Below are 21221 nucleotides of genomic sequence, written 5' to 3'. Positions count from 1 at the left end.
TAACATCAATCATCACTTTGCTTGGAGTTGTGCATGCTGTTGTTGACTCTAGTGACTCTCATTAAGAAAATTACTCTCTCTAAGCTCTATAATACTCATCTCTGCACTTTTCTATTTGCACTTTACTGAACCTGTTACTAAATTCCAGCAGGAGTTATTGGGGTCTTGCATGGAAAAACTGAAAACAACACTTGGTTGCTGATTAACTTGAGGCCTTTCTAGTTTACATGACAAAGTCTTTAGTCTGAGTAATTATGCTGAAAGTGAGAATAGCTTGATGCAAAAGTCATGTGACAGTCCAGGTTTTTTCAAAGTAGAAAAGGCTTGTTCTATAACTGTTCACATGAAAAGACAAAGCCTGATTTCAGCTGATATCCAAGAGACACAATCTAATTATATAATTTCTTAGGAGGCAAATTGCACTTTAAGCCAAAGTCTGGCCTCTTGCAAGATTTACAAGCCATATAAAGCCATTTATGTGCCCAGGGTACACACTGAAAACACATCCTTGAAAACAAGGATGCTTAATAACTCTATAACATAGTCTGTGGTTAGTCCATGACTGAGTACATGTTTTGTGGTGGAAGTGAGAGCTTACAATGAGTTTTTGCACATTCATTAGCCAAAATAGAGTGCACTATTCTCCTTCTTCTTTTATCCTCTTCCTCTTCTTCTTCTTCCTCTTCTTCTTCTTCTCCTCATTATTATTATCACACTGTATCCATTATGCTGATACTGAACTCCTGAGGATTATACCAGTTTGAATTTATCACACAGACTTTGTTGCATAATTGATCCCCCATTCATTCGCCAGGAAGCACAGCTTCAGTTAGTACATAGTGCCATCTTGTGGAAAAATGTTATTTTTACAGGTCTGAAAATGTTTCCCTGTTCCTGGTTCTCTTTACGGTGTTTATATTTTATATTTTGTAGAGTTATTATATTAAACACATTTGGCTTCAGTATCTTAAATATGACCGATGTGCCGTCTGTGATCACAAAGAGGAAGAGGAAGTAGCTCAAACTTCACACAACAATAGAAGCAGTATATGTTTAACTGACAGGAGACATGAGGTTGCCATTGACAACCACATTACAATTGACGTATATTTTCACTCTAGCATCAAATCTTGTCTAGCATCTAGCATCAAATTAATTGTTGTGACTTTAATTTGAAATATGAAATCCAAATGTACCAAAGTATTTTAAGATAAATTTCTTTTGCCAACTTATTTTCTTATTTTATTTTCCATATTTTCGGAATTTTTCATTTTGAATTTTTCTTAAAAAAAAAAAAAGAAGTATATCCATTTTTTTGACATACAGTCACAGTATATGGGCGGTTTTAACACTCAGCCCAACTCAGCTCATGGCTCCACCTCCACCCATGAGCCCCATGTGACCAAGTGTCAGGGTGAGGCTCTGAGTGTGCTCGTCTCCGGGGGTTCAACCACTATAAAGGACCAGGAGGCCAAGGCTTGAACGGAGGGAGAGGTACAGCGTTTCTGGAACCATGGACTACCAACAGAAACTGGCTGAAAAACTCACCATCCTCAATGAGAGAGGGAATGGGGTGCTGATACGCATGAACTACATTAAGAAGGTGAGGGAGAGGAGGCAAATGGTCTGTGTGACAGAAACGAGAAATAAGGAACTTGACTGTCAGTGCATACGCTTAGTAATTTTCCCCAAATCTGTACCAGTGTACAGTTATCACACAATACGGACATAAATCTAAGAGTAAAAATATCAGAACATAGTTATTTACGGTTTAGGAATAAATTGAAATTGAGTTGTAATTAAAGTTGTATGCATTCAATATCACTATTTTCAGATTCAGTCGAGCCATTCAAAGGGACCAAAGAATGATTCTACCGATAAAAATCTATATTTGTATCTACAATACAAAGAATAATGATTGTGTACATCTGAATCTGTTAAATTATTTTATTTATACAGAAGCACTACAGAGTCTAATGAGGATGCAGACCATAATGATAATCCAGTAATGCACTGTTGCTCAAAGTCAGCTCCAGAAGCTGTAACTCAAACTGTGGTCATGAAATGAATTGTAACAACTGTGTATTTGTTTACAAAAGTGGTCTTTGTGTGTTTGTTAAGTAGACTAGCCAGCACTGAGCTCCTTTCTCCAAAGAGGAAGTGCAAACAGGAAGTCAGTCTGAGCTGTCAGTCACCCTAAATTTCAGTTATTCTGAGCTGAACGCTGTGAAACTCACACGACAGAGAAGCAAACAGACCAGGAAAAGAAAAAGAAACTATTGTGTATTCTGACAACAGACTCATTTGTGGATGCGACATGCAGGAAGTGACATTCTCCTCATGAGAAAATAGAATATTTTTTGTATACTATGCACACACACAGACACATCCCTGTTTCTGTAGCCTTATATGAACATGTTATGCACGTACTTTATCATTACTATTAGAAGTGAAAAACTGAAAAGACTTGCTGAGTCTTGCTGAGCATGCATGCATTTTTTTTATTTTGGCAGTCGGACTTCTAAGCTTCTAAACAGCCCCACTGGAGCCGCTCAGTGTTAACTACCCTGCTCAAGGTCACCTTTAGGGTGATTGTTAAAGGAAGTCAGAAAAACATTATTACTCACTACCCACAATTTTCCCAGCAAGTCAGGGCATTCAGTGGCTCTATTCTGACAAGCTTATCTTTCTAACTTGACACTCAAACTGTAAAAAAAAAACCCAAACAAAACGAAACCATGTCAAGAGATTGATGGTAGAGCATGAAAATATGTTAAAAATGATGTAACCGCCAAAATTTCCGTGTGGGATTTGAGAAAACCCTGTCTGAGTATTAAAGTATGACGGGCAACCTGATCACATCACATCTTTATTATTTCACTCAACCTCTTCTGTGCAGATCTGTGCAGACCCCAAGACGCGTCCGCCCCTCCTGACAGACAAAGCCATGGAGCCCGCCGTCAAATACATCAACAAGAAATTCCCCAACATTGACTTCAGAGGCAACATTGTATGTGTGACTGAAACCTTATTCACATTGCTTTCTAGAGAAGGTCACGGTTGTACATATTTTTCACATTTTGTTGTGATCTTGAAATGATTATTTTGGGATCTTCATACAAAAGGTTTGTTTGTTCTTGGTCAATGAATTATTGTGTGATCGAATAGAAACATTATGGCGTTGAGCTGACTACGTACATGTCTATCAAAAGAAACTGACAGCGATGTTCAACTTGAAGTATATATGTTACAGTATGTCTTCTGGACAGTCCTGTATGGTAATATTATATTACATGGTATTTGCTATATGATATAGACAGTATTTGTATCTGTTATTTACTCCATATTATGTCTATATATTTGTTTCTTACATTTAAACATTTGCATATGGCTGATGGCTGTTTATTCCAAATAGCAAGGTAAACTATAATACCCAATACCCACAGGAAGGACTTTAGGAAATAGTTTATTTATCACTCAATGTGCCTTCTCATAATATCTGACCAGTAATGACACGTTCTCTTTATTGTGTATTGCAGCAAAATCTGACCAGCATACAACGACAGAAATCTGAAGTGTTGGCAGCCACATCAAGCTACTACAACTCTTTTCTGGACGTCAAGGAGTTCAGGGTGACCGTCCCTCTTTGTCTTTTTCTTTTCTTTCTTTCTTCTCAAGTTTTCAGCTTCAGATTAGTTTTGTCGACACAATGAGAGCTCACAACAGAGGAAGAAACAGAAGCATAACATGTCTATATTAAGAAACGGTGAAAAACAATGAAAAATAGATATACATTATTGTTTAAATATGAACACGCAAATCTGATGAAGACGGTGTTTGCAGTGTCCTCTCTCTTTCTTTCTCTCTTTTTCAGTCTGCACACCCGTTATTTGAGACATTTTGGTTTATAGAACGCATTTACATATAGAGTGGTTTATTCTGATATAGGAAAATAATTGATTTTATTCCAAATATCAACAGTTAGCTAACTGTGGTTTGGTGCAGTTTGTTACACCTCCCTTCACATTTGCATATTTTTGTGATGGAGGTCTCAGCCAGGCCAAGGCATCATCTGCGTTTGTAAGATTGTGAATAAGTCAGTCATGATGTTCTAGAAAAATGCAAATGGGTAGTGATTATTAGGGTTGACAGGAATCTATGAAAATGATGGTGTGTTTAGGAAAGCACGTCAGAGGCTTAACCTGATTTCAATGTTCTTTGTTGTTGTTTGTTCTTTGTCTGTTTTCTAACCCAATCCTCCTCTTGTCTTCACTCAGGATCACGTTTATGAGTTGCTGAACACCATAGATGCCTGTCAGTGCTTCTTTGATATTGTAAGTATTTTATTTACTGTGTGGCTCGTAAATGTTTGAAGTCCGGGAAAGCGCTGAAGTCACAAACAACATCTGCTGATAATCTGACAAGCTCCCACTCATTTCTTCTCCTTTTATTCATTCTGCTACTATGCTGTTCACTCCTTCCTGCTACATACTGCACGTTGTGTTTTCTCACCGCCCCCCAGCCTCTTACTGCTCAGTTTGCCAGGCATTTTTTTTTATTATCATAATTAAAGTGGCACCTCTTGCCTTATGCATAATGTATATCCTATTGTATATTTCAGTGATATGTGTCTCTCATGGTCTGATCTGCACAATAATGTGGACATTATAAGCATCTCACAATGCTTGGATTTATTTGGGGAGTATCTCTCAGTGCAGGATCTTCTTTGTCAAATATAATTCCAGATCCCTTTGTCGCAATAAATTGCAACTTAAGTCTCTCTGAACCTTATTATTGCAGTCATAACACATTTTGCATTCACCTTTAACGCCCTTAAAATGGATCTGTAACTCCTTTTCAAACTGACAAATAATATTAAAGTGATATTTCACCCCAAATATATCATAATCCATCTAGCCCTCTTGGCCTGAAAGAGGACGGTTATTGAGGAAGACTGTGTATTTGAACTCATTCACTCACAATGGATTGCAATGGAGACATTTGTGCAGGTTGGGAAGAAGTAACAAAAGATCGCTGTGTCTGCTATGTTCCACAAACTCTTTTTTTTTTTTTTACCAAAGTACAGCTAGATATAGTTCCTCCATGCATTTTCAACCACTTTTCTCTCTTAATAAGGAAACTACAACCTTTTTACAACCACTTCACAAACCTGCAGGGGTGTGTGTGTGTGTGTTTTATAGTCTAAAGATTTCAGCTGATCTCTAAATACTGACAGTAACACAAAATACAAAAAGTCAAACTGAGAGTGGCAGTGAATACTTGGGCCCAGTCGTGATGGTCCTTTAGGTCTCCACATAGCTGTACTTTATCTACAGTTTGTCTGAGTGAGACTGAGAGAGTTTCTGGGGGGCAGTCATTTCCAAGCACTGACGACACAGAATTTTTGATTTCAGGCAATCAACTTTGACTTCACCAAGAACTACTTGGATCTGATCATCACATACACATCTGTTATCGTAATGCTCTCTCGCATCGATGACAAGAAGGCACTGATCGGCATGTTCAACTGTGCCCATGAGATGACCAATGGGAGCAGGTGAGAAGACATTAAACTGCCTAAGAGATGCTGAAGAGACATTATATAAGGAGCACAAAGCAATTTGATGAATGGGGGTATTTTCCATTTATTCCTCCCTATTGATCAAGACAGCGTTCAGTCAACAAAGGGTTGTATTTCCCAAGTGCAGCTTTCAAGCGACGACAAAAGCTTCATTAAACTGCTGTAATTAATGGCATTATGAGTTTCCACATCCATCAATACGACTACTTTTCTGATCCTCACACTTAATTAGAATTTTAATTGCCACGGACATCAACCATTAACCTTTTCTGAGTGGCAAGTATTCTGACATTTTGAGTCCTCCCACTTTGCATGATGTTCATTTTTGCACACACAGGATGCTTATCTCTATTTAGACGTGAGCAGCAAACACAAACGCATACATTTTAATGCCACATTTGACATGCACAGCACATACAGTAAGCCCCTTGAGAGGGAACAGCCTCAGCTCTTCATTATTTCATCCATCCAAAAGCAAAGCTGTATAAGATGAGATGTAATTTATGGAATCTTAACTTTTATTATCAGTAAAAGTCCTGTAGATAGTTATAGACTGACACAGTCCTACTTCTTTTTCTTCTGCTTGTCCCTGCTTTGATTAACTGCATACTGTAATGAATCCCGCAGTGACCCCTCCTACCCACGGCTCGGCCAGATGTTTGTGGAGTATGAGCATCCTTGGAAGAAGCTCGCTGAGGAGTTTGGCCCTCACACAAGGGTAAGCTCAGTGTGTGTCACTGTTTATACATATTACTAAGACACATAAACACTTGATGATTTTCTCCAGTTGAAATGCTCACTTGAGTTCAACCAAATATTAATGCAGCTCCACCACGTATTTTGATATTTTTGTTAACATTCACATATTTTAACACAGAACATAAATACTGAATCATATACACTTCTGTTTTGACTCGTCACACCGCTACACCTACGGGTGTACAACATGCCAATACACTATCGTCCAAAGCATTATTGTGTACTGTAGAATTAATCTATGATTTACTCCAAACCATGAAACCCAAAGTACACAAATGTATATGAAAATGAAAATACCAATACCAATTGACACACACAGTACAATACCATTTAAACAATAATAATACAAATGATTTATCATTTGTATTTACCTCTTTAACACTGGCAGTTATACTCGTCTGCATGGTGGATCAGAAAATATGCATATGTGTGGAAAAATTAAACCAGCTCTTGAGCCTTAAATTTGTTTTTGCTATAATTTTGTGTGAAGTGTTGCCATCTCTCTATAGCTCTGTCATTTCTGCCTCTCTATTTTCCTTTCCTTCTCTGCCCCAATCCCAGTCTGTGACGGGAGCATTGCTTTCTCTCAAGATGGTCTACCCACGCAGGAACCTGCCAGCAGAGCAGTGGCGGAGCGCCCAGCTCCTCAGCCTGCTCAGTGCCCCAGCTGCCATGCTGGACCCAGCCTGCTGCGACACTGTGAGTGTGCCCCTCCGTCACCTCTCCTCTTGTATTTATCTCTCACAGAAGGAGAAAGAGAGAGGATGAAAGAGAGTCTTGTCTTGAAGGTCAAAGACAGTGCACTTAACATTGGTAGCTATGTGCCCCATTTCCCTGTTCTTCCATTACAGAGCCATAATGTAGAAAGTGATTTGTTTTATTGTCGTTTGACCTTTCTGCTCCTCCCTGAGCTTTTATCTCCACCCATCTCCCTTTTCTGCACAGTTTAGTCCTTTGTCATACTCTCTGCTGTCTTTGAACACGACCATTAAGGCCCCATTTGATGAAGGCCCCATTTGAATATTATGAATATTTCTCATGAAAATATACAATATCTTTGAAAGGAAAAGCCTCTTGTTTAAAGTGTATAGAGAATATCTATATCTATATCTATATCTATTCAGCTACAGTATAAAATGTGCATTTTGGGATTTTTTCTTTTTTTACCAGTGTGTCATATACGGAGATCTTTATTGTGTAGAATCTACAAGAACTACTGATTTTGTTTTGTGGCTAGAACAAGAAAAACGTAGTAATAAAGATACTGAAAGCTACCATATAGCTAAGCTGACAGGATTTTACTTAATCATAAACTTGGTCCATCTAAGTCTGTAGTGAATGTGTCTGCATTGCCAGTTAATAAGCTTATTATTCGTCACAGATGGCATGTGAATACCTGTCTATGGAAGTGATGGAGCGGTGGATCATTAGTAAGTATTACTCATCCTGAATTATAACTTCTTTTATCTGTTAACTTTATATAAATATATAAACATTATGCAGGTACACTGCATTTTATTTACCCTGCAGACTTTAGGACATTTATCCTGCGTCTGCACAATAACGTTTTGTGCATCTGCAGAACTACTCACAACAATATATATAAGATAATGTTACTTTTGAGAGAATCTACCCTCAGAGGCACTGTTGGTTATTAATGTTCATATAAGACTATTGGCATGAGAGGAGCACCGCATTGTCTAATTGAATTTTTATTTGAGTATCAGCTAATGTTAAAGTCCAAAACATTTTATTTCAGTTTTTGTTGCTGCCATTTCGTGTCCATAAAACTCAGAGAAGAAAAAAGTGTTGTACTTTTTCTTACACCCAGTTAATGTAAACTCCTGCAGCAGATTGTATCATAAATATTGCTGACTGTGTGCCTTGTAGTCGGCTTCTTGTTGTGCCACACCAGCCTGAATACAAACCAGGCCTCGCAGGAGCTGTGGAAGATGGCTCTGCGGAGCGGCCTCTACCTCACCCTCATCAGAGATGAGGTTGTCAACATACACAAGGTCTCAGAGGACCTCTTCGACTGCATCAAAGGGTACGTAAGCTGCATAGCTACAGGGTACTCTCTTCACACTTTTGACTGTGAGAAAAAGTCCTACTTGATAAACAGAAAATCTAAATGCAAAATAATAAGCTATGGGTGCAATAGAAAACACCCTCATACTTCAGACAAGGGAGGATAATGATAAAGGAGCTGATTTAAAAATGCCGCTGAATATATTCTCATATTGCTGCTCTGGAGTAAAGAGTCCTGAACTTTGGTTGCTCGTTAATTCTGGACATAAAGGGCTGGACAAACACAGATTACAGTGAGGCATCTATTGAGTTAAGTATATTTTTCCCTAAAACTGCCAATTCAAATGTATAGGGTAAATAGGGTAGTGTATAACAATTAAAGAAATTTAAATTATGCTTAGATAATTTCAAAATTACAAACAACAAAGTAAAAAGGATACAGATTGGGGCCTCAGTGCCTGTAAACTTAAAAATAACATGGATTATAGATCAAAATTTAGAGAGGAAAAGTGGTTAAGGTTGATATGCTTTTGCTTTTCAATTGTTAATCAGCTTCTTGTTGTATTTCTTTGTTTATTTTTTCTTCAGATATAGCAAACGAATTGCAGACATCAAGGAATGTCGTGAGCATACTCTAGTCCACAGGTGAGATTGGCAGGAAACCAAGCAAAGTTTTTACTACTTTTGCGTCATATATATTCACCGACGTGAAGTTTAGTTTGAAATCACCATTTCCATCTTCTGTGTTATTACCAGTGGAGCAGTGCACAGAGAAAGAAGACAGTTTCTGAGAGGAGCAATGAAGGAATTATTTAAAGTTCTGGAGGATGAACCTGGACTTCTGGGACCAAAGGTAGAAGTAAAGTAATGAGCATAACAGCTGGCGCTTGAGGAATTTAAATCATTTCATTACTACAAGTTGCAAATCCTAAATGAAATTCTGGTCACGTGACTTGTGAAAAAATTGAATCTTTGATCTAGTTTCCATCCAACACACGTTGGACTCTGGAGAATATTTGGACGGGAGGGGGGAATTCCTTTGGATGCCCCTTCGTTTCACAGTAATCATGACCTTTACCAATCTTAGCTGAGACCCTTCCCTAACATTCCTCCTCTCTGTTCTGTGTGCCAATCAAATCCCCAAGGCCCTGTTTGTCTTCATGGCTCTGTCATTTTCCCGTGACGAGGTCCTGTGGCTCGTTAGACACTCTGAGAATATGCCAAAAATAAAGACGCCTGAGGACTACATTGACAAGTAGGTCATAGGTGCAGAGGATGTAAACCGCTGTGGTAGCCACACTGTGTCCTATTAGCATGCAAAAATCTGGCAGCGAGCAAGTTGCTCCTCGCTGCAACTCCACTCTTAAGATGTCTCTCAAGAGTGCAGTAGCTTATTAGTTTTTAGTAATGCAGTTATCCTTAAGTGTGCAGAAAAGATGTTAAAATTGTTTATTTGTACTAATTCTACTATGCAAACTAACAGAGAGTTAATATTCTGTGGTACTCATTTGCTCTCTCTGCTTTTTTCCAGTCAGATGGCAGAGCTGCTGTTCTACATGGAGAAGTTACGAGGTCTGATGAAAAAGTATAACCATGTGGTTCAGCGCTACCATGTCCAGTACCTGGCACAGTTTGATGCCTTGGTTCTCAATGACACCATACAGGTACCTGTAGATAACATGATGTTTACTCTACAGTATATAGGATATCACACAATGTAAATGTAAATGTAAATATTTTTCTTTCAATAACTGAGGTGCAAAAGGGGAAAGCAAACAATGTTTTTCTCCTCTGCAGAACATGTATGTTTGTCCAGAAGAGGAGTCGGTCCTGCTGAGTTCATTCATCTCAACCCTGTCAGCTCTCTCAGTCAAACAAGGTACTCACAGCACAATACTGCAGATGATCTCAGCTCGTGTACACCACGCGATATTTTAAAATGCAGCATAAGAAATTTAATTTGAATAATGATGGATTCAGTTTTACTCTGCAGTGGAAAACAAAGAGGAATTTGACCTCAGAGCCATCAGACTGGACTGGTTGAGACTGCAGGTGGGTAGGTTTGTTGCTACATATCAAATATCACACAATATTCAGTTATTGTAAAACTTGGTATGGTTTTCTTTGTGTTTGGTTTTAGGCCTACACAAGTGTGAGCAAGGCTCCTCTTCCAATAAAGGAGTACCACGATTTAGCGAAGGTGATGAACATGGTTCAGTTTCACACCAGGATGTTAGACAGTGCAGAAGAACTTCTGCACCAGACTTCAGAGTTGTCCATCCTCTGGTCAGTCTCTTCTCTTCTCTCATCTTCTCTTCTCTTCTCTTCTCTTCTCTTCTCTTCTCTTCTCTTCTCCTACCAGGTTGAATTATTCACCAATGTTTTGTTTTCCAGTTTCTACCCGCGGGTCTTTGAGAAGATGTTTGGCCAGAGCAGTGAGGAGATGAACATGAAGCGTTACCTCATGGCCTTCCCGTCTGTCTGCTCTCACTTCAGCCTGTGTGGAGACCCTCTCTGCCCAGAAGAGGTCAGTGTTCAGTTATTTGCTGACAAAGCTATCAACCACCAGATGCAGCGAATTACGTGAAGTTTTATTTCTCACATTTTTAGAAATTAACATCACCAGCATCATAACAGCAGCAATTTTTCATTCATGACAACTTTTGGGACTTTATACTCTGAGATACTGAGCATATATACTTTTATTTGCTATTTAACCACAGGTAAGTAAGAATTAGTGAAGTTGTACCTGCTGTTATATGAACTATAAAAGGGAAATTAGGGAGAAAACACACCTCCTTCTTTTGCGTATTTGTGTGTTTGTTCAGAAATGCATTTTTCTGTACCTTCGTTCTACACATGCACATATTACAATTATTTGTGTGTCCAGACAGAGGCAATGGAGAAGAAGAGTCTGCGTCTGTGTGTGACCCTCCTGGAGCAGATAGCCAAGCTGACCAGCAATGTTGTGTTGGAGATATGCGCTGAGCAGTGCAACCTCAATGACCAGGTGAAGACTGAGTCTATTTCAGTTTCAAAAAAACTAATTATCTAGCGCAGATTGATTCTGCCAAAGCCCATATCCAAATATAATCGTTCTAGTCACAGCATGGCATCAGTTTATTTTGCTGTAGGCAGAGGACAGACCTGAGACTTTGAATAAAATGATAAGACAGGCCGAAAACTCTGGAGTTGATTAATGCGTGTTGTTTCTCGAATCCCTCGAGGAAAATATGACAAAAGTGTTTACTTTTTGAGTGCTTTCACTGTGAGCACAAAACTCTTGTGTTTGTGTTTAAGTATGTTACCCAATATTGGCTGGGCTGAATTCTTCCCCTCTCTGTTTCCCTCTTTCTCTCACTATTTCTCCCTTCTTCTTCCCCTCTCTGCATCCACCTCTTTCCACTTGATAACCCCTCAGCTGCAGCCCAAGCACAGTGCAGAGACCATCAGCGCAGCTCGCCATAGAAAGCAAAAAAAGCCATTGCCAAAGAAGGGAGAGGTCCAGAAAGAGAAGCCAGGCGCTGAAAGCCAGAGGAAAGACCGGAGCATCGTCACCAAGTCAGCTTGTCTTTTTGTTTCCCTGATTATAACCATTACTTTCTCTACTTATCTCACTCTGCCTGATCCTTCAGCAATTATACTGGCTTGGCAGAGGCTTGTTCAGGTCAAATAAACATCTGACAGTGTACGATTTTGGTTTGCGAAGGTTGAAAATCAGTTGATGCAGTTTATGTTGGGGGAAATATTTTAAGAGCTACTATTTTAGGAAGACAGGATTAAAATGTTCTCTCCTACAACATATTATTTTCTCTGAACTTTATTACTCTTCAAGTCAAATCAGTCAGGATTGACAGGTACTCAGTCAAGCTATTAAGAATAAGAGGCTATAAACACCTCAGCGTTTTAAATAAACACTGTTTCTGGCATCATCTTTTATGCTGCCGTTTCCATTTTTTGATCATATTCTGTATAAAGCTACAATTAAAAAGCTCCTTAAATTAAATCTGAAGAGTTGTAATTCAGTCTGTCCCCCTCCTCTCAGTTTTCCTCCCTGCTGCCTCTCTATGGAGATGTTTTACAATTCTCTAACATGTTTATTACCTTATTTGTCTGAGAAAAAGCACACCCATACTACAGTCATTGTCAAAATATTTATAAGTTCCTAAAGACTTGCATCCTCCCTTCTCTTTCTCTTTCTCCCTCTTCTCCCAGTGTGGACAAGATGCATCTGATGCTGACAGAGCTCTGCTCCTCCTACAGCCTCTGCAGTGATTTTATTGTCTTCGACCACATCGTCGTTCCTACAGAGTTCCTCATTTCTCATCTGGAGACACGCCTCTCTGAGTATGCTGAGTGGGGTTGGCTGTGTTATTATATTTGTCTGACTAAATGTGGATGAAGTAATGAGTCCTGAAGGTGTATAAAAAGTCCCTGAGGTGACATTTGTAATTGTTCTTCCTCTAAAGGTTCCTGTGCACATTAGAAAATATCTCGTGTGCTCCAGAAGCATTTGGATGTTTCTGCATATGCCATTTTAGCGATTCTGCAATTACTGTCAGGAATATGCTAATTACTGACATGAGCGCTCGCTTTCTTTGTGAGTGGAACATATTGTGTATGTAATATTGTTTCCTGTGCCAGTGCGTAAATGCGCTGTTCAGTTGTACCCCAATGTACTAACATAATGCTATGATTTTACAGTGTTTATGCTGCTGACACTATGTCCAAACCCCAGTAGGCTTTCCTCCATCCTGAACGTGGGCTGTTGAAATGTTAAACACTTTGACCAAGATATGACAGAGCTGGGAAAACTCAAAGGCATCTCAGGCTGCAACTTCTCCACATTGTCACTCATTCCCAGTTTGGCACACAGCCCTCCTGACATTTAGGGAATCTTTAAAAGCTTGTCTCCATCACTGTAATGAACCCTCCTTTCTATCTGATTCCTTTGTGTCGGACTACGTTGCACCCACTTAAAAATCTGAGAAGAGATCCATCATGTCACTCCCTTGCTCTGTGTCATTTCAGTGCTAACTATTATTTAGATTAGGGATTGGTACCAGGGCAACCTAATGTTTCTGTGTATATGCTCTGCTTAGTCTCCCTGTCTTAGCTGATGATTATCTCTCCTGTCACCCTAAAATTAGCACCCTAGAGTAGCGGCATGCTTGCAGTGATTGGTCCTTCCATGGTGAAAATTGTAAATATAGTCTAGTCAGGAAGAGAAAGAGAGAGAATGAAGGGCCCTGACAAAAAATAAATAACATTTCAGTGAAGCCCTGGAGCAGTGAATGTGCTCACCTAATGAGAGTATAGGACCATGCCACCATGGCTCATTTAACCCGTTTTAAGGTCCCATCTGTCCGCCCTCAGTCCACTCTGGCCTGGTTATAACTGATGTGGTTAAATGTGCTTCTCCAGGATCATCGTGAGAATGGCCAATTACAACCAGACCACCCAGGAAATAGCCCGTCCCTCGGAGCTCCTGGCAGGGTTAAGAACCTATACAGCCAGCCTGCACTGCCTCTCCAGCTACATCAATGTGGATGTCACCCGGCTGGTGAAGAGCGTCCTGCTGCAGCAAACCCAGCCACTGGACTCACGTGGAGGACAGACCATTACAACCATCTACATAAACTGGTGTGTGTAACATATATGTTCATCTACTGCACTTCTTTAAGACATCTATCCAAATGTATGTTTCTTCATTGACATATAGCGTAACATAACTATAGCACATCAAGCAGCAAACACGAGGACACCCTCTTGGGTTCTCCCTGTCTCTTGTCTTGCTTGTCCCTTCTACTTTGTCTCTCTTTAATGGTAACATCTGTAGTGTAAGGGCTGAGGTGTCTTTGTTTTATTCTGCTCCTCAGGTTCCTGGAGAGTCTCTTGCGTCAGGCCAGCAACTCCGTCATCGTCCACTGTCCTACGATGCACTGCTTTGTCAACCAGACTACTGACAGCGACCCGGGTTTCAGGGCAGAGGAGTTTTCAGATATATCAGGTCGGCCCCAGAGGTCAATTACAATAATTCATTCATTCAGTCATTTTGAGTCAATATGTCAATATGAACCTCAATGTATATCTCTTATTACATCTCATTTTACCATCACCTCTGTCTTTCACAAAGAAGGTGATGAAGGAAATTGGAGACAAGAAATACAAAGTTTATGGTATATACAGCTATTCACTGACTTTCACTGAATGTTGCATCTTAGGATAAAGTAATTCAGATGACAGTCATCAATGACAGATGGAGTTTAGTAGCCAGCTCCAACTTTTGGGAGCAGTTTACTATGTACTTGTCCATGCTGTACCCTAAATTCATGTATTTAAGTACAAAGAATTTTAGTAGTTTGAGAGATATTTGCCAACATGTTCTATTCCGTGATAACAGCTGCATAACAAGTGCAAAAAGTCAGCAATGTCAGTTTCTTTCCTCCATTTTCACTTTCTGCAGACACATAGTTTTACCCATGACAGAATCAAAAAGTTCCCCAGTACTCTTAAGGTTTAATGATCACAGGCCCACAGATCCAAGAGGTGACTCACTGTTTTCAAAAGGCACTTTCTTTCATACTTGCAGCTTTAGTTCACTCCTGTGACACCACATGCAGCCGGGGAAATATTGCTCAAGAGGAAGAGGAGCTTGTTATTGTGGTGGTGTACGGTGTTTTCTTTCGCGCTGCCTGTCATGCAGTTTATTCTGACACTGTCTGGCTAATGTAAATTTCAGTATTGCTTATCATCTCCCTAGCTCATAACTCCAGCATCACTTGTCTCTCCTCCACACAACCTCCCATTCTGCCTCCACGCTTCATTGTGGGCGCAGTGGTGCTCTTTATGACTGTACCAAGCCTTTATTCCATGCACTGCAGACCAAGGCTCATGCACTAACAAGCAAACATGAACATTATACACACCTAGGCTCAGAGATGCATTCATAAGGCATGCGCGCACACAGTACCTTGGAGACCACTGTATTTCAGTAGATGCCCCCTCACAATGTCATAATCGCTGCCTATATTTACTCTGTGGTGAGGTATCTGCCCGCCTCACAGTGATTCACTCACCACTTCATTAACCACCTCCAATTTTAACCATACACGTACTTATCCATCTACAGTCAGAGATGTTGAGCAGAGTGAAAGGTCTAATAGCTGCGGTTGTCTCTCTCTCATTGATTCAGCTACACTCAGATTTAATTTGTGTCCGTTCTTATTTTTGTCACTGGTAGCGAGTCAAGCTTTGTACCAGATTCATGGATGTAAAGTTCTGTTTGGCTGCTTGACATCAACATCAGTTTACGCTTGTTGGTCCCTCATCTCCGTCCAATTCTGATCCTTGAATTATTCATATCACTTTCTGAGCAGAGTTACACGCCCTGGCAGAGCTAATTGGTCCATATGGCGTGAAGTTTCTGAGCGAGCACCTGATGTGGCACATCACCTCTCAAGTCGGTGAGCTGAAGGTACAGTATGCTCTTAGATCAGTGGCCTGATTTATTCATGGGAAAATGAAATGTGAAATGTCAGATCATCAAAATTGATATTTTTACGCTTTATCTTATGAAACTCCTGTATGTCTTTTAAAACAGTCCCCTGATCCTCACATACTGTACAGTAAAAGAAGTCAGTTAGTACGTCTGTACCGTGTGAGGCTCCCTGCTTTAACAGCTAGTACTGACATGAGGAGTTGCAGTGCTACAGCTCTGAACTTACTGAAAGACAGATCTGTCCCAGTCATGACCTCTGTCCATCATAACTCCCACCCGAAGGTTGTTTTATAACTTATGTCAGTTCCCTCTCTTCTGTTAGAAACTGGTGATTGAGAATATGGACACCCTGGTACAGATGAAGAACAACTTTGATAAGCCAGAGGAAATGGCCAATCTTAAGAAGAGACTGACAGGTGAGAAGTGGAGAGAAAGTGGGAGAAGATAAGAGGAGGAGGTGTGAAGAAAGAGGTACAGGGTTGAAAGGAAAGGAATGAATAAAAGGTGTAGGTGTGGAGACAGGAGGTGATCAGGTAATGTACAAAGTGAGAAGAGCGAACATGACAAGAGAGAACAGGAATGATAACATGAGGCTAAGGAGGAGTACTACAGATGAATCACGGAGCAGAGGCCATTATCACGTGTGTACTGACATACACATAAATATCTTTAGCTTATCAGCAAACCAGCAGGACCCTGTTCTTTGTTTGTCACTAATTAAATGCAGACTAACGTGATATTAGTCAACTCAAACAACCTTATTGATTTTCATCCATGTTTTTTGAACACAAAATGAGGGTCATCTTGCACGTTTCTGTGGCTTATTTCTTCCTTCTGAGCCAATAACCACTAAGTTCAGCAGTACATTAATGCTCACAAAAAATGAAATGCTAATTTGAAATCTAATTGCTTGGCTGTCTCCTCTAGAATATCTCTTGTCAGAGCTCACACTATAAGAGATCAATTGAAGTGCAAATGACCAGGTGACCTGTCAGACACTTCAGAATGATAATCTCATTTGTCCATCAGTGACATGTTGTTACTCATTACAATAGACATTCACATTCACCCACCGTGTTTTAATTGACAGCTTTGCTGTTTTACATACAGCAGAGAGACTCTCACCTATTCCATATGCACTTCTAGGTGGAGAGAACGTGCTGAAGAGGATGACCATCATCGGGGTGATCTTGTCCTTCAAATCAATGGCACAGGACTGTCTGAAAGATGTAATGTCCAACAGGATTTTAATATTAATATAAAGCTCATGAATGCTCATGTTACTGTTTGTAATACAGTGTAGATACATCAAAACTTGATCTTGATTTTCTTAGTTAAAACTAGTTTACTGATAAATACTGATAATTTCTTAGTTAAAACTGCACACTGATGACAGGTTTTCTGATCAACTTTTATGCTGTCATTCTCAATATTTAGAACCACTGAACACCTTTCAATCAAACAATGCAGCTCAAATGGCTTTATATATATATATATATAATGATACAGGTGAATTATTTTTCCATGCACTGCGGATTTCTCTGACAAAAAACTGCCCTTGACTGGGATAATGCATCACCTTAGTAGTATTGTGTCATATAATCCTGTAATCTAGATCCTGAATAAACATTGCCCATATCTGATGGGACCCATCGAGTGCCTGAGAGACTTCATCTCCCCTGAAGCTGACATCAAGGTAAAACACAGCTCTTATACCACTCAATGACAGCTACACTGTAAGCTGTCTACAGCTTCATTATTATTCCACTTTAATTCCACTGTGGGGTCTCAACATATGGACAAGACGTCCAGTGGAATTAAAGTGGAATAATCAACCCATCACAGTTTATAAACAGTATATTAACAGTTTATTTTCACATGGCCAGCTCATTGTGGGAGAATTTAGGTTGATGGCATATCATTGTATTTACATTTGGGACTTTGGGGAAATTATTTCTCTGATTGCCTCCAGAGGTTAAGAATGCAAAATATACTGCTGCACAATGTGTGGCAGAATGAAATTTATTTAAATAAGAGAGATCGTGCAACAGTAGATCAGTGAGGGAGTTGCACAGAAACACATTTTTGTACTCTTTAGTACCAACCAAATTAAATTCCTTATCTCCCTCTGGAGCAATCTATGTGACTGTGACTCATGAACTCCCCCCCCCCCCGTTCTTACTTACGTCTAACCTCTGAGTGAGGCATGACAGCCGTGCCACAACCGGGACCAGGATAACCCCAAAGACGTCAGCAGCCCCCTCATGCCTCCGTGAGAGAGACTGTGATCGCTGCTGCAGCTCTGCACTCTAAGCCACATCAGTGGAAACATTCTGCCCAGACAGGCCAACCATGCATGTAACCAGAAATAGAGCAAGATCAAAACCTGTGTGTGGAGACAAAGGCACCCACTACTGATTGCATACAGTCACTTTTGTGGCTGCTACATTTAATGGTGTTTATTTTAGATGCACGTCTCTTGATGTTTCATTACCTTACAGGTGACTCTGACTGTTTTTGAGCTGGCCACTGCTGCAGGGTTCAGATGTGATATTGATCCTGCCCTCGTCGCTGCTATTAGCAGTATGCACACAGGTATCGCTTAAACTATTTGTGCCACTTCTGTAGACGGCGTGGGTTGATGGCTCAGTCACTAGGAAAAGAGAGTGTTCTCTCATGTCTGAATGTTCTCTGTGCAGAGAACACGTCAATTGATGAGGAGTACAAGCTGTCCTGTTTGCTGCTGGTCTACATCGCCATGTCCCTGCCCACCCTGGCCCTGGACCCCAACTCTTTCTACAGCCAAGGGCATGGAGGTGCATATTCATTCATTCATTTTCAGCTGCCACAAACTGCTCGACAGTAATTAGTCTCCAGACAGCCCACAACCAAATACTAATCATTACTCCTTCCAGCCATTACTGACCAGCTGCTGATAGTGTCTAAGGAGGGAGCTCCACCCTGAAACACGAGGCTTATTAGCATCTCGGTGTATCATATTTTCCAGTGAGACTGGCGTGGTCCAAAGCAAAGTATGTTGGTTAATGAGAAACACGTTTCTGTTGAGAGACTTGTGTTTACAGATAACTTCGGCTGACGTGCATCGATACGGTTACTCTTGGCATGCGGCCCTGCTGACCCTAACCACTTGGCTCAGAGCCTGGACCGCAACATTAGTGGCAGCAAATAGCCGAGATTTCTATCAAAGCACAGAGTGGCATTTGTCTCAGATTATTTTCTTTGTCTCTATTTTCCATTGGCATGTTTGAAATAGATTTACCCAGTGAGCCTGAGGAAGTATGCTCAGTATGCTTCGTCTTAAGTGTTACGGATCATTAAGTGAATTTCTCTAATTGTCAGGTCACAGGGGTGAGGTTGAAGTTACAAGATGTGCTTCTCTATTGTTTACCTTTTTCAATGGTGAATTTTGTGTTTATATTTTCTCAGGCCACAACAACAACATCCACTGTTTAGCTACAGCCATCAACCAGCTGGCTGCTGCCATGTTCACTGTTCAGAATAAGAACATAGAGCAGCACCTCAAAGAGTTTCTCCTGGTGAGTGGCAAACATTTTTAGTTTCTGGCCATTTGAATAAAAGAAAGTCAGATTTGGTTCTGGTATTACACAAATATGTAAATTAATGCTGCGGTTCTCATAGGGTCACAAGATGAAACTTGGTAGGAAATAAGAAACTCTAAATTATTCAACATAAGAGTGTTAAATATATATTTTTAAATCTTTGCTTTTTTGTGTGAAATATTGGACAGTTTTACCTCCTCAGATCTGCACTGTTAACGAAGGGTTAGTAAGTTACTCTGAAGGAACAAGCAAAAGGGCTTGGAGGACTGCTTTAATAAATAGTTTCATATAAAGCACAGATCATGGTGCAAATACTCTTTGACAAACCATAAACTCAATAGATATATGACAAGAGATAAATGGTTTCTCGGGCACACTACACTGACAATATTTCAAAGAGCTTTCTCAAGACACTGCCAACCTTTGCTCCAGTTGTGATCCGCTTCTCTTTAACATTGTGTTATTCCTCAGCTGGCCTCGTCCACTCTGCTTCAGTTGGGACAAAATGTTGAAAGAGTGGAGAGCAAAAACCGAGAGTCCGTCTACCTGCTCCTACACATGGTAGGCTTGCCAGTACAATATTAATAATCTATTTTTAGATTCACAATAAGGCGTAAGCAGGTTTATAAACTGAATAATGGAAAAAACCTATGAGCCTTGATTAATTGAGACTTTCCAGCCTGCAATGTAAGGTGGAACTAAAATGTCAAATGAATAGAGAGGGTTTTTTTCCATATACAAAATATAGATATTTCCCTACAACATATACTACAGTAACATTACAATGTAAATGTATTTGATGTATCAGAATATTCAATGTTTTTTGTATTGTAAAAACTCAAACTAGAAATTAATTGATCCTGGTAATGTTTGGAAATTGCATGATAAAACCTCTCTGCAATAGAACTATTTAAAGCACATCAGTGAGCCTCGCTGTAGCTAACATTAATGAGCACTGGGTGACATTAAATTCTGACTAGCACATCAAATGTGTATGAAGTTTTGGTCCTTTTGTGAGATTTGTAAACAATAAGAAAAACACAGAATAACTCCAGTTTTGTCCTTGAACATTGTCATCACTGATTCTCTCAGATTGTGGAGGAGTCTCCGTTCTTGAGCCAGGACATGCTGGAGAGCTGCTTCCCGTACGTTCTGCTCCGAAATGCCTACAGGGAAGTGTTCAAGTCCTTCATCGTCACTCTGGGCTAAAGACTTTGATTAACACTTGTAATTGAACCTTTATTTATCCAAGAGACTATTTTAATGTGCATGTATGTTCTGTTTTCATTCAGTCTAATATTCTTACAAGTCTGCACATTCATACCAGCTTAACGATGGCCTTGGAAATGTTCCATTACAATTAGTGTTAACAATTCCTCCAGTGTGTCACTCTTATTGTACAAAACATCCTCTCTCGTTTTACAAACTCTGCTTTTACAATGCTTATCTGCTCGTATTATAGTGTAAATTTACGGCTACTGTAGAATTATTAACATCAGCTTGAATAATTCATATGCAAATCAGGTATATTCCTTTCATCCCTTTCATTGCCAGACATCATGACCCAAATAAACATGTTTTTAAATAGATTTAGAATCAAACCACATTTAGTAAGAGTTTTAATAGATTATTGTATTAATAGTTGAACATTATTGCTTGCTAATTTTCCATGAATAAAGATGATAATAACATGCTATTTGTTTTCTTTTTGGGTCTATATTCAACAAGTGTTCCTCGTCTATTTCCAGTCTGTGCTCCGCCCTGCCCTCCC

General features: G+C 39.8%; 1 protein-coding gene across 1 annotated transcript; it reads left to right on the top strand.

The window, feature by feature from the left end:
• Nucleotides 1-1456: 1456 nt before the first annotated feature.
• On the top strand, nucleotides 1457-21134 carry nckap1l (NCK associated protein 1 like). Its single transcript, XM_070844730.1, has 31 exons — nucleotides 1457-1603; nucleotides 2900-3010; nucleotides 3540-3632; nucleotides 4278-4334; nucleotides 5415-5557; nucleotides 6209-6299; nucleotides 6902-7039; nucleotides 7722-7770; nucleotides 8231-8387; nucleotides 8957-9013; nucleotides 9125-9221; nucleotides 9514-9623; nucleotides 9900-10032; nucleotides 10166-10247; nucleotides 10362-10420; nucleotides 10509-10654; nucleotides 10763-10895; nucleotides 11259-11378; nucleotides 11790-11929; nucleotides 12584-12715; nucleotides 13793-14011; nucleotides 14248-14378; nucleotides 15748-15845; nucleotides 16192-16285; nucleotides 17016-17098; nucleotides 17485-17565; nucleotides 18371-18464; nucleotides 18569-18685; nucleotides 19317-19426; nucleotides 19922-20011; nucleotides 20543-21134. The coding sequence occupies exons 1-31, from the start codon at nucleotides 1514-1516 to the stop codon at nucleotides 20657-20659; spliced, it is 3372 nt and encodes a 1123-aa protein (XP_070700831.1). The 5' UTR covers nucleotides 1457-1513; the 3' UTR covers nucleotides 20660-21134.
• The last annotated feature ends 87 nt before the right edge of the window (nucleotides 21135-21221 follow it).

Source organism: Pempheris klunzingeri, chromosome 2 (genome assembly GCF_042242105.1).
Source record: "Pempheris klunzingeri isolate RE-2024b chromosome 2, fPemKlu1.hap1, whole genome shotgun sequence".
Classification (NCBI taxonomy): Eukaryota; Metazoa; Chordata; class Actinopteri; order Acropomatiformes; family Pempheridae; genus Pempheris; species Pempheris klunzingeri.
The sequence above is the reverse complement of the archived record's forward strand: the minus strand, read 5'-3'. Positions and strand labels throughout refer to the sequence as shown.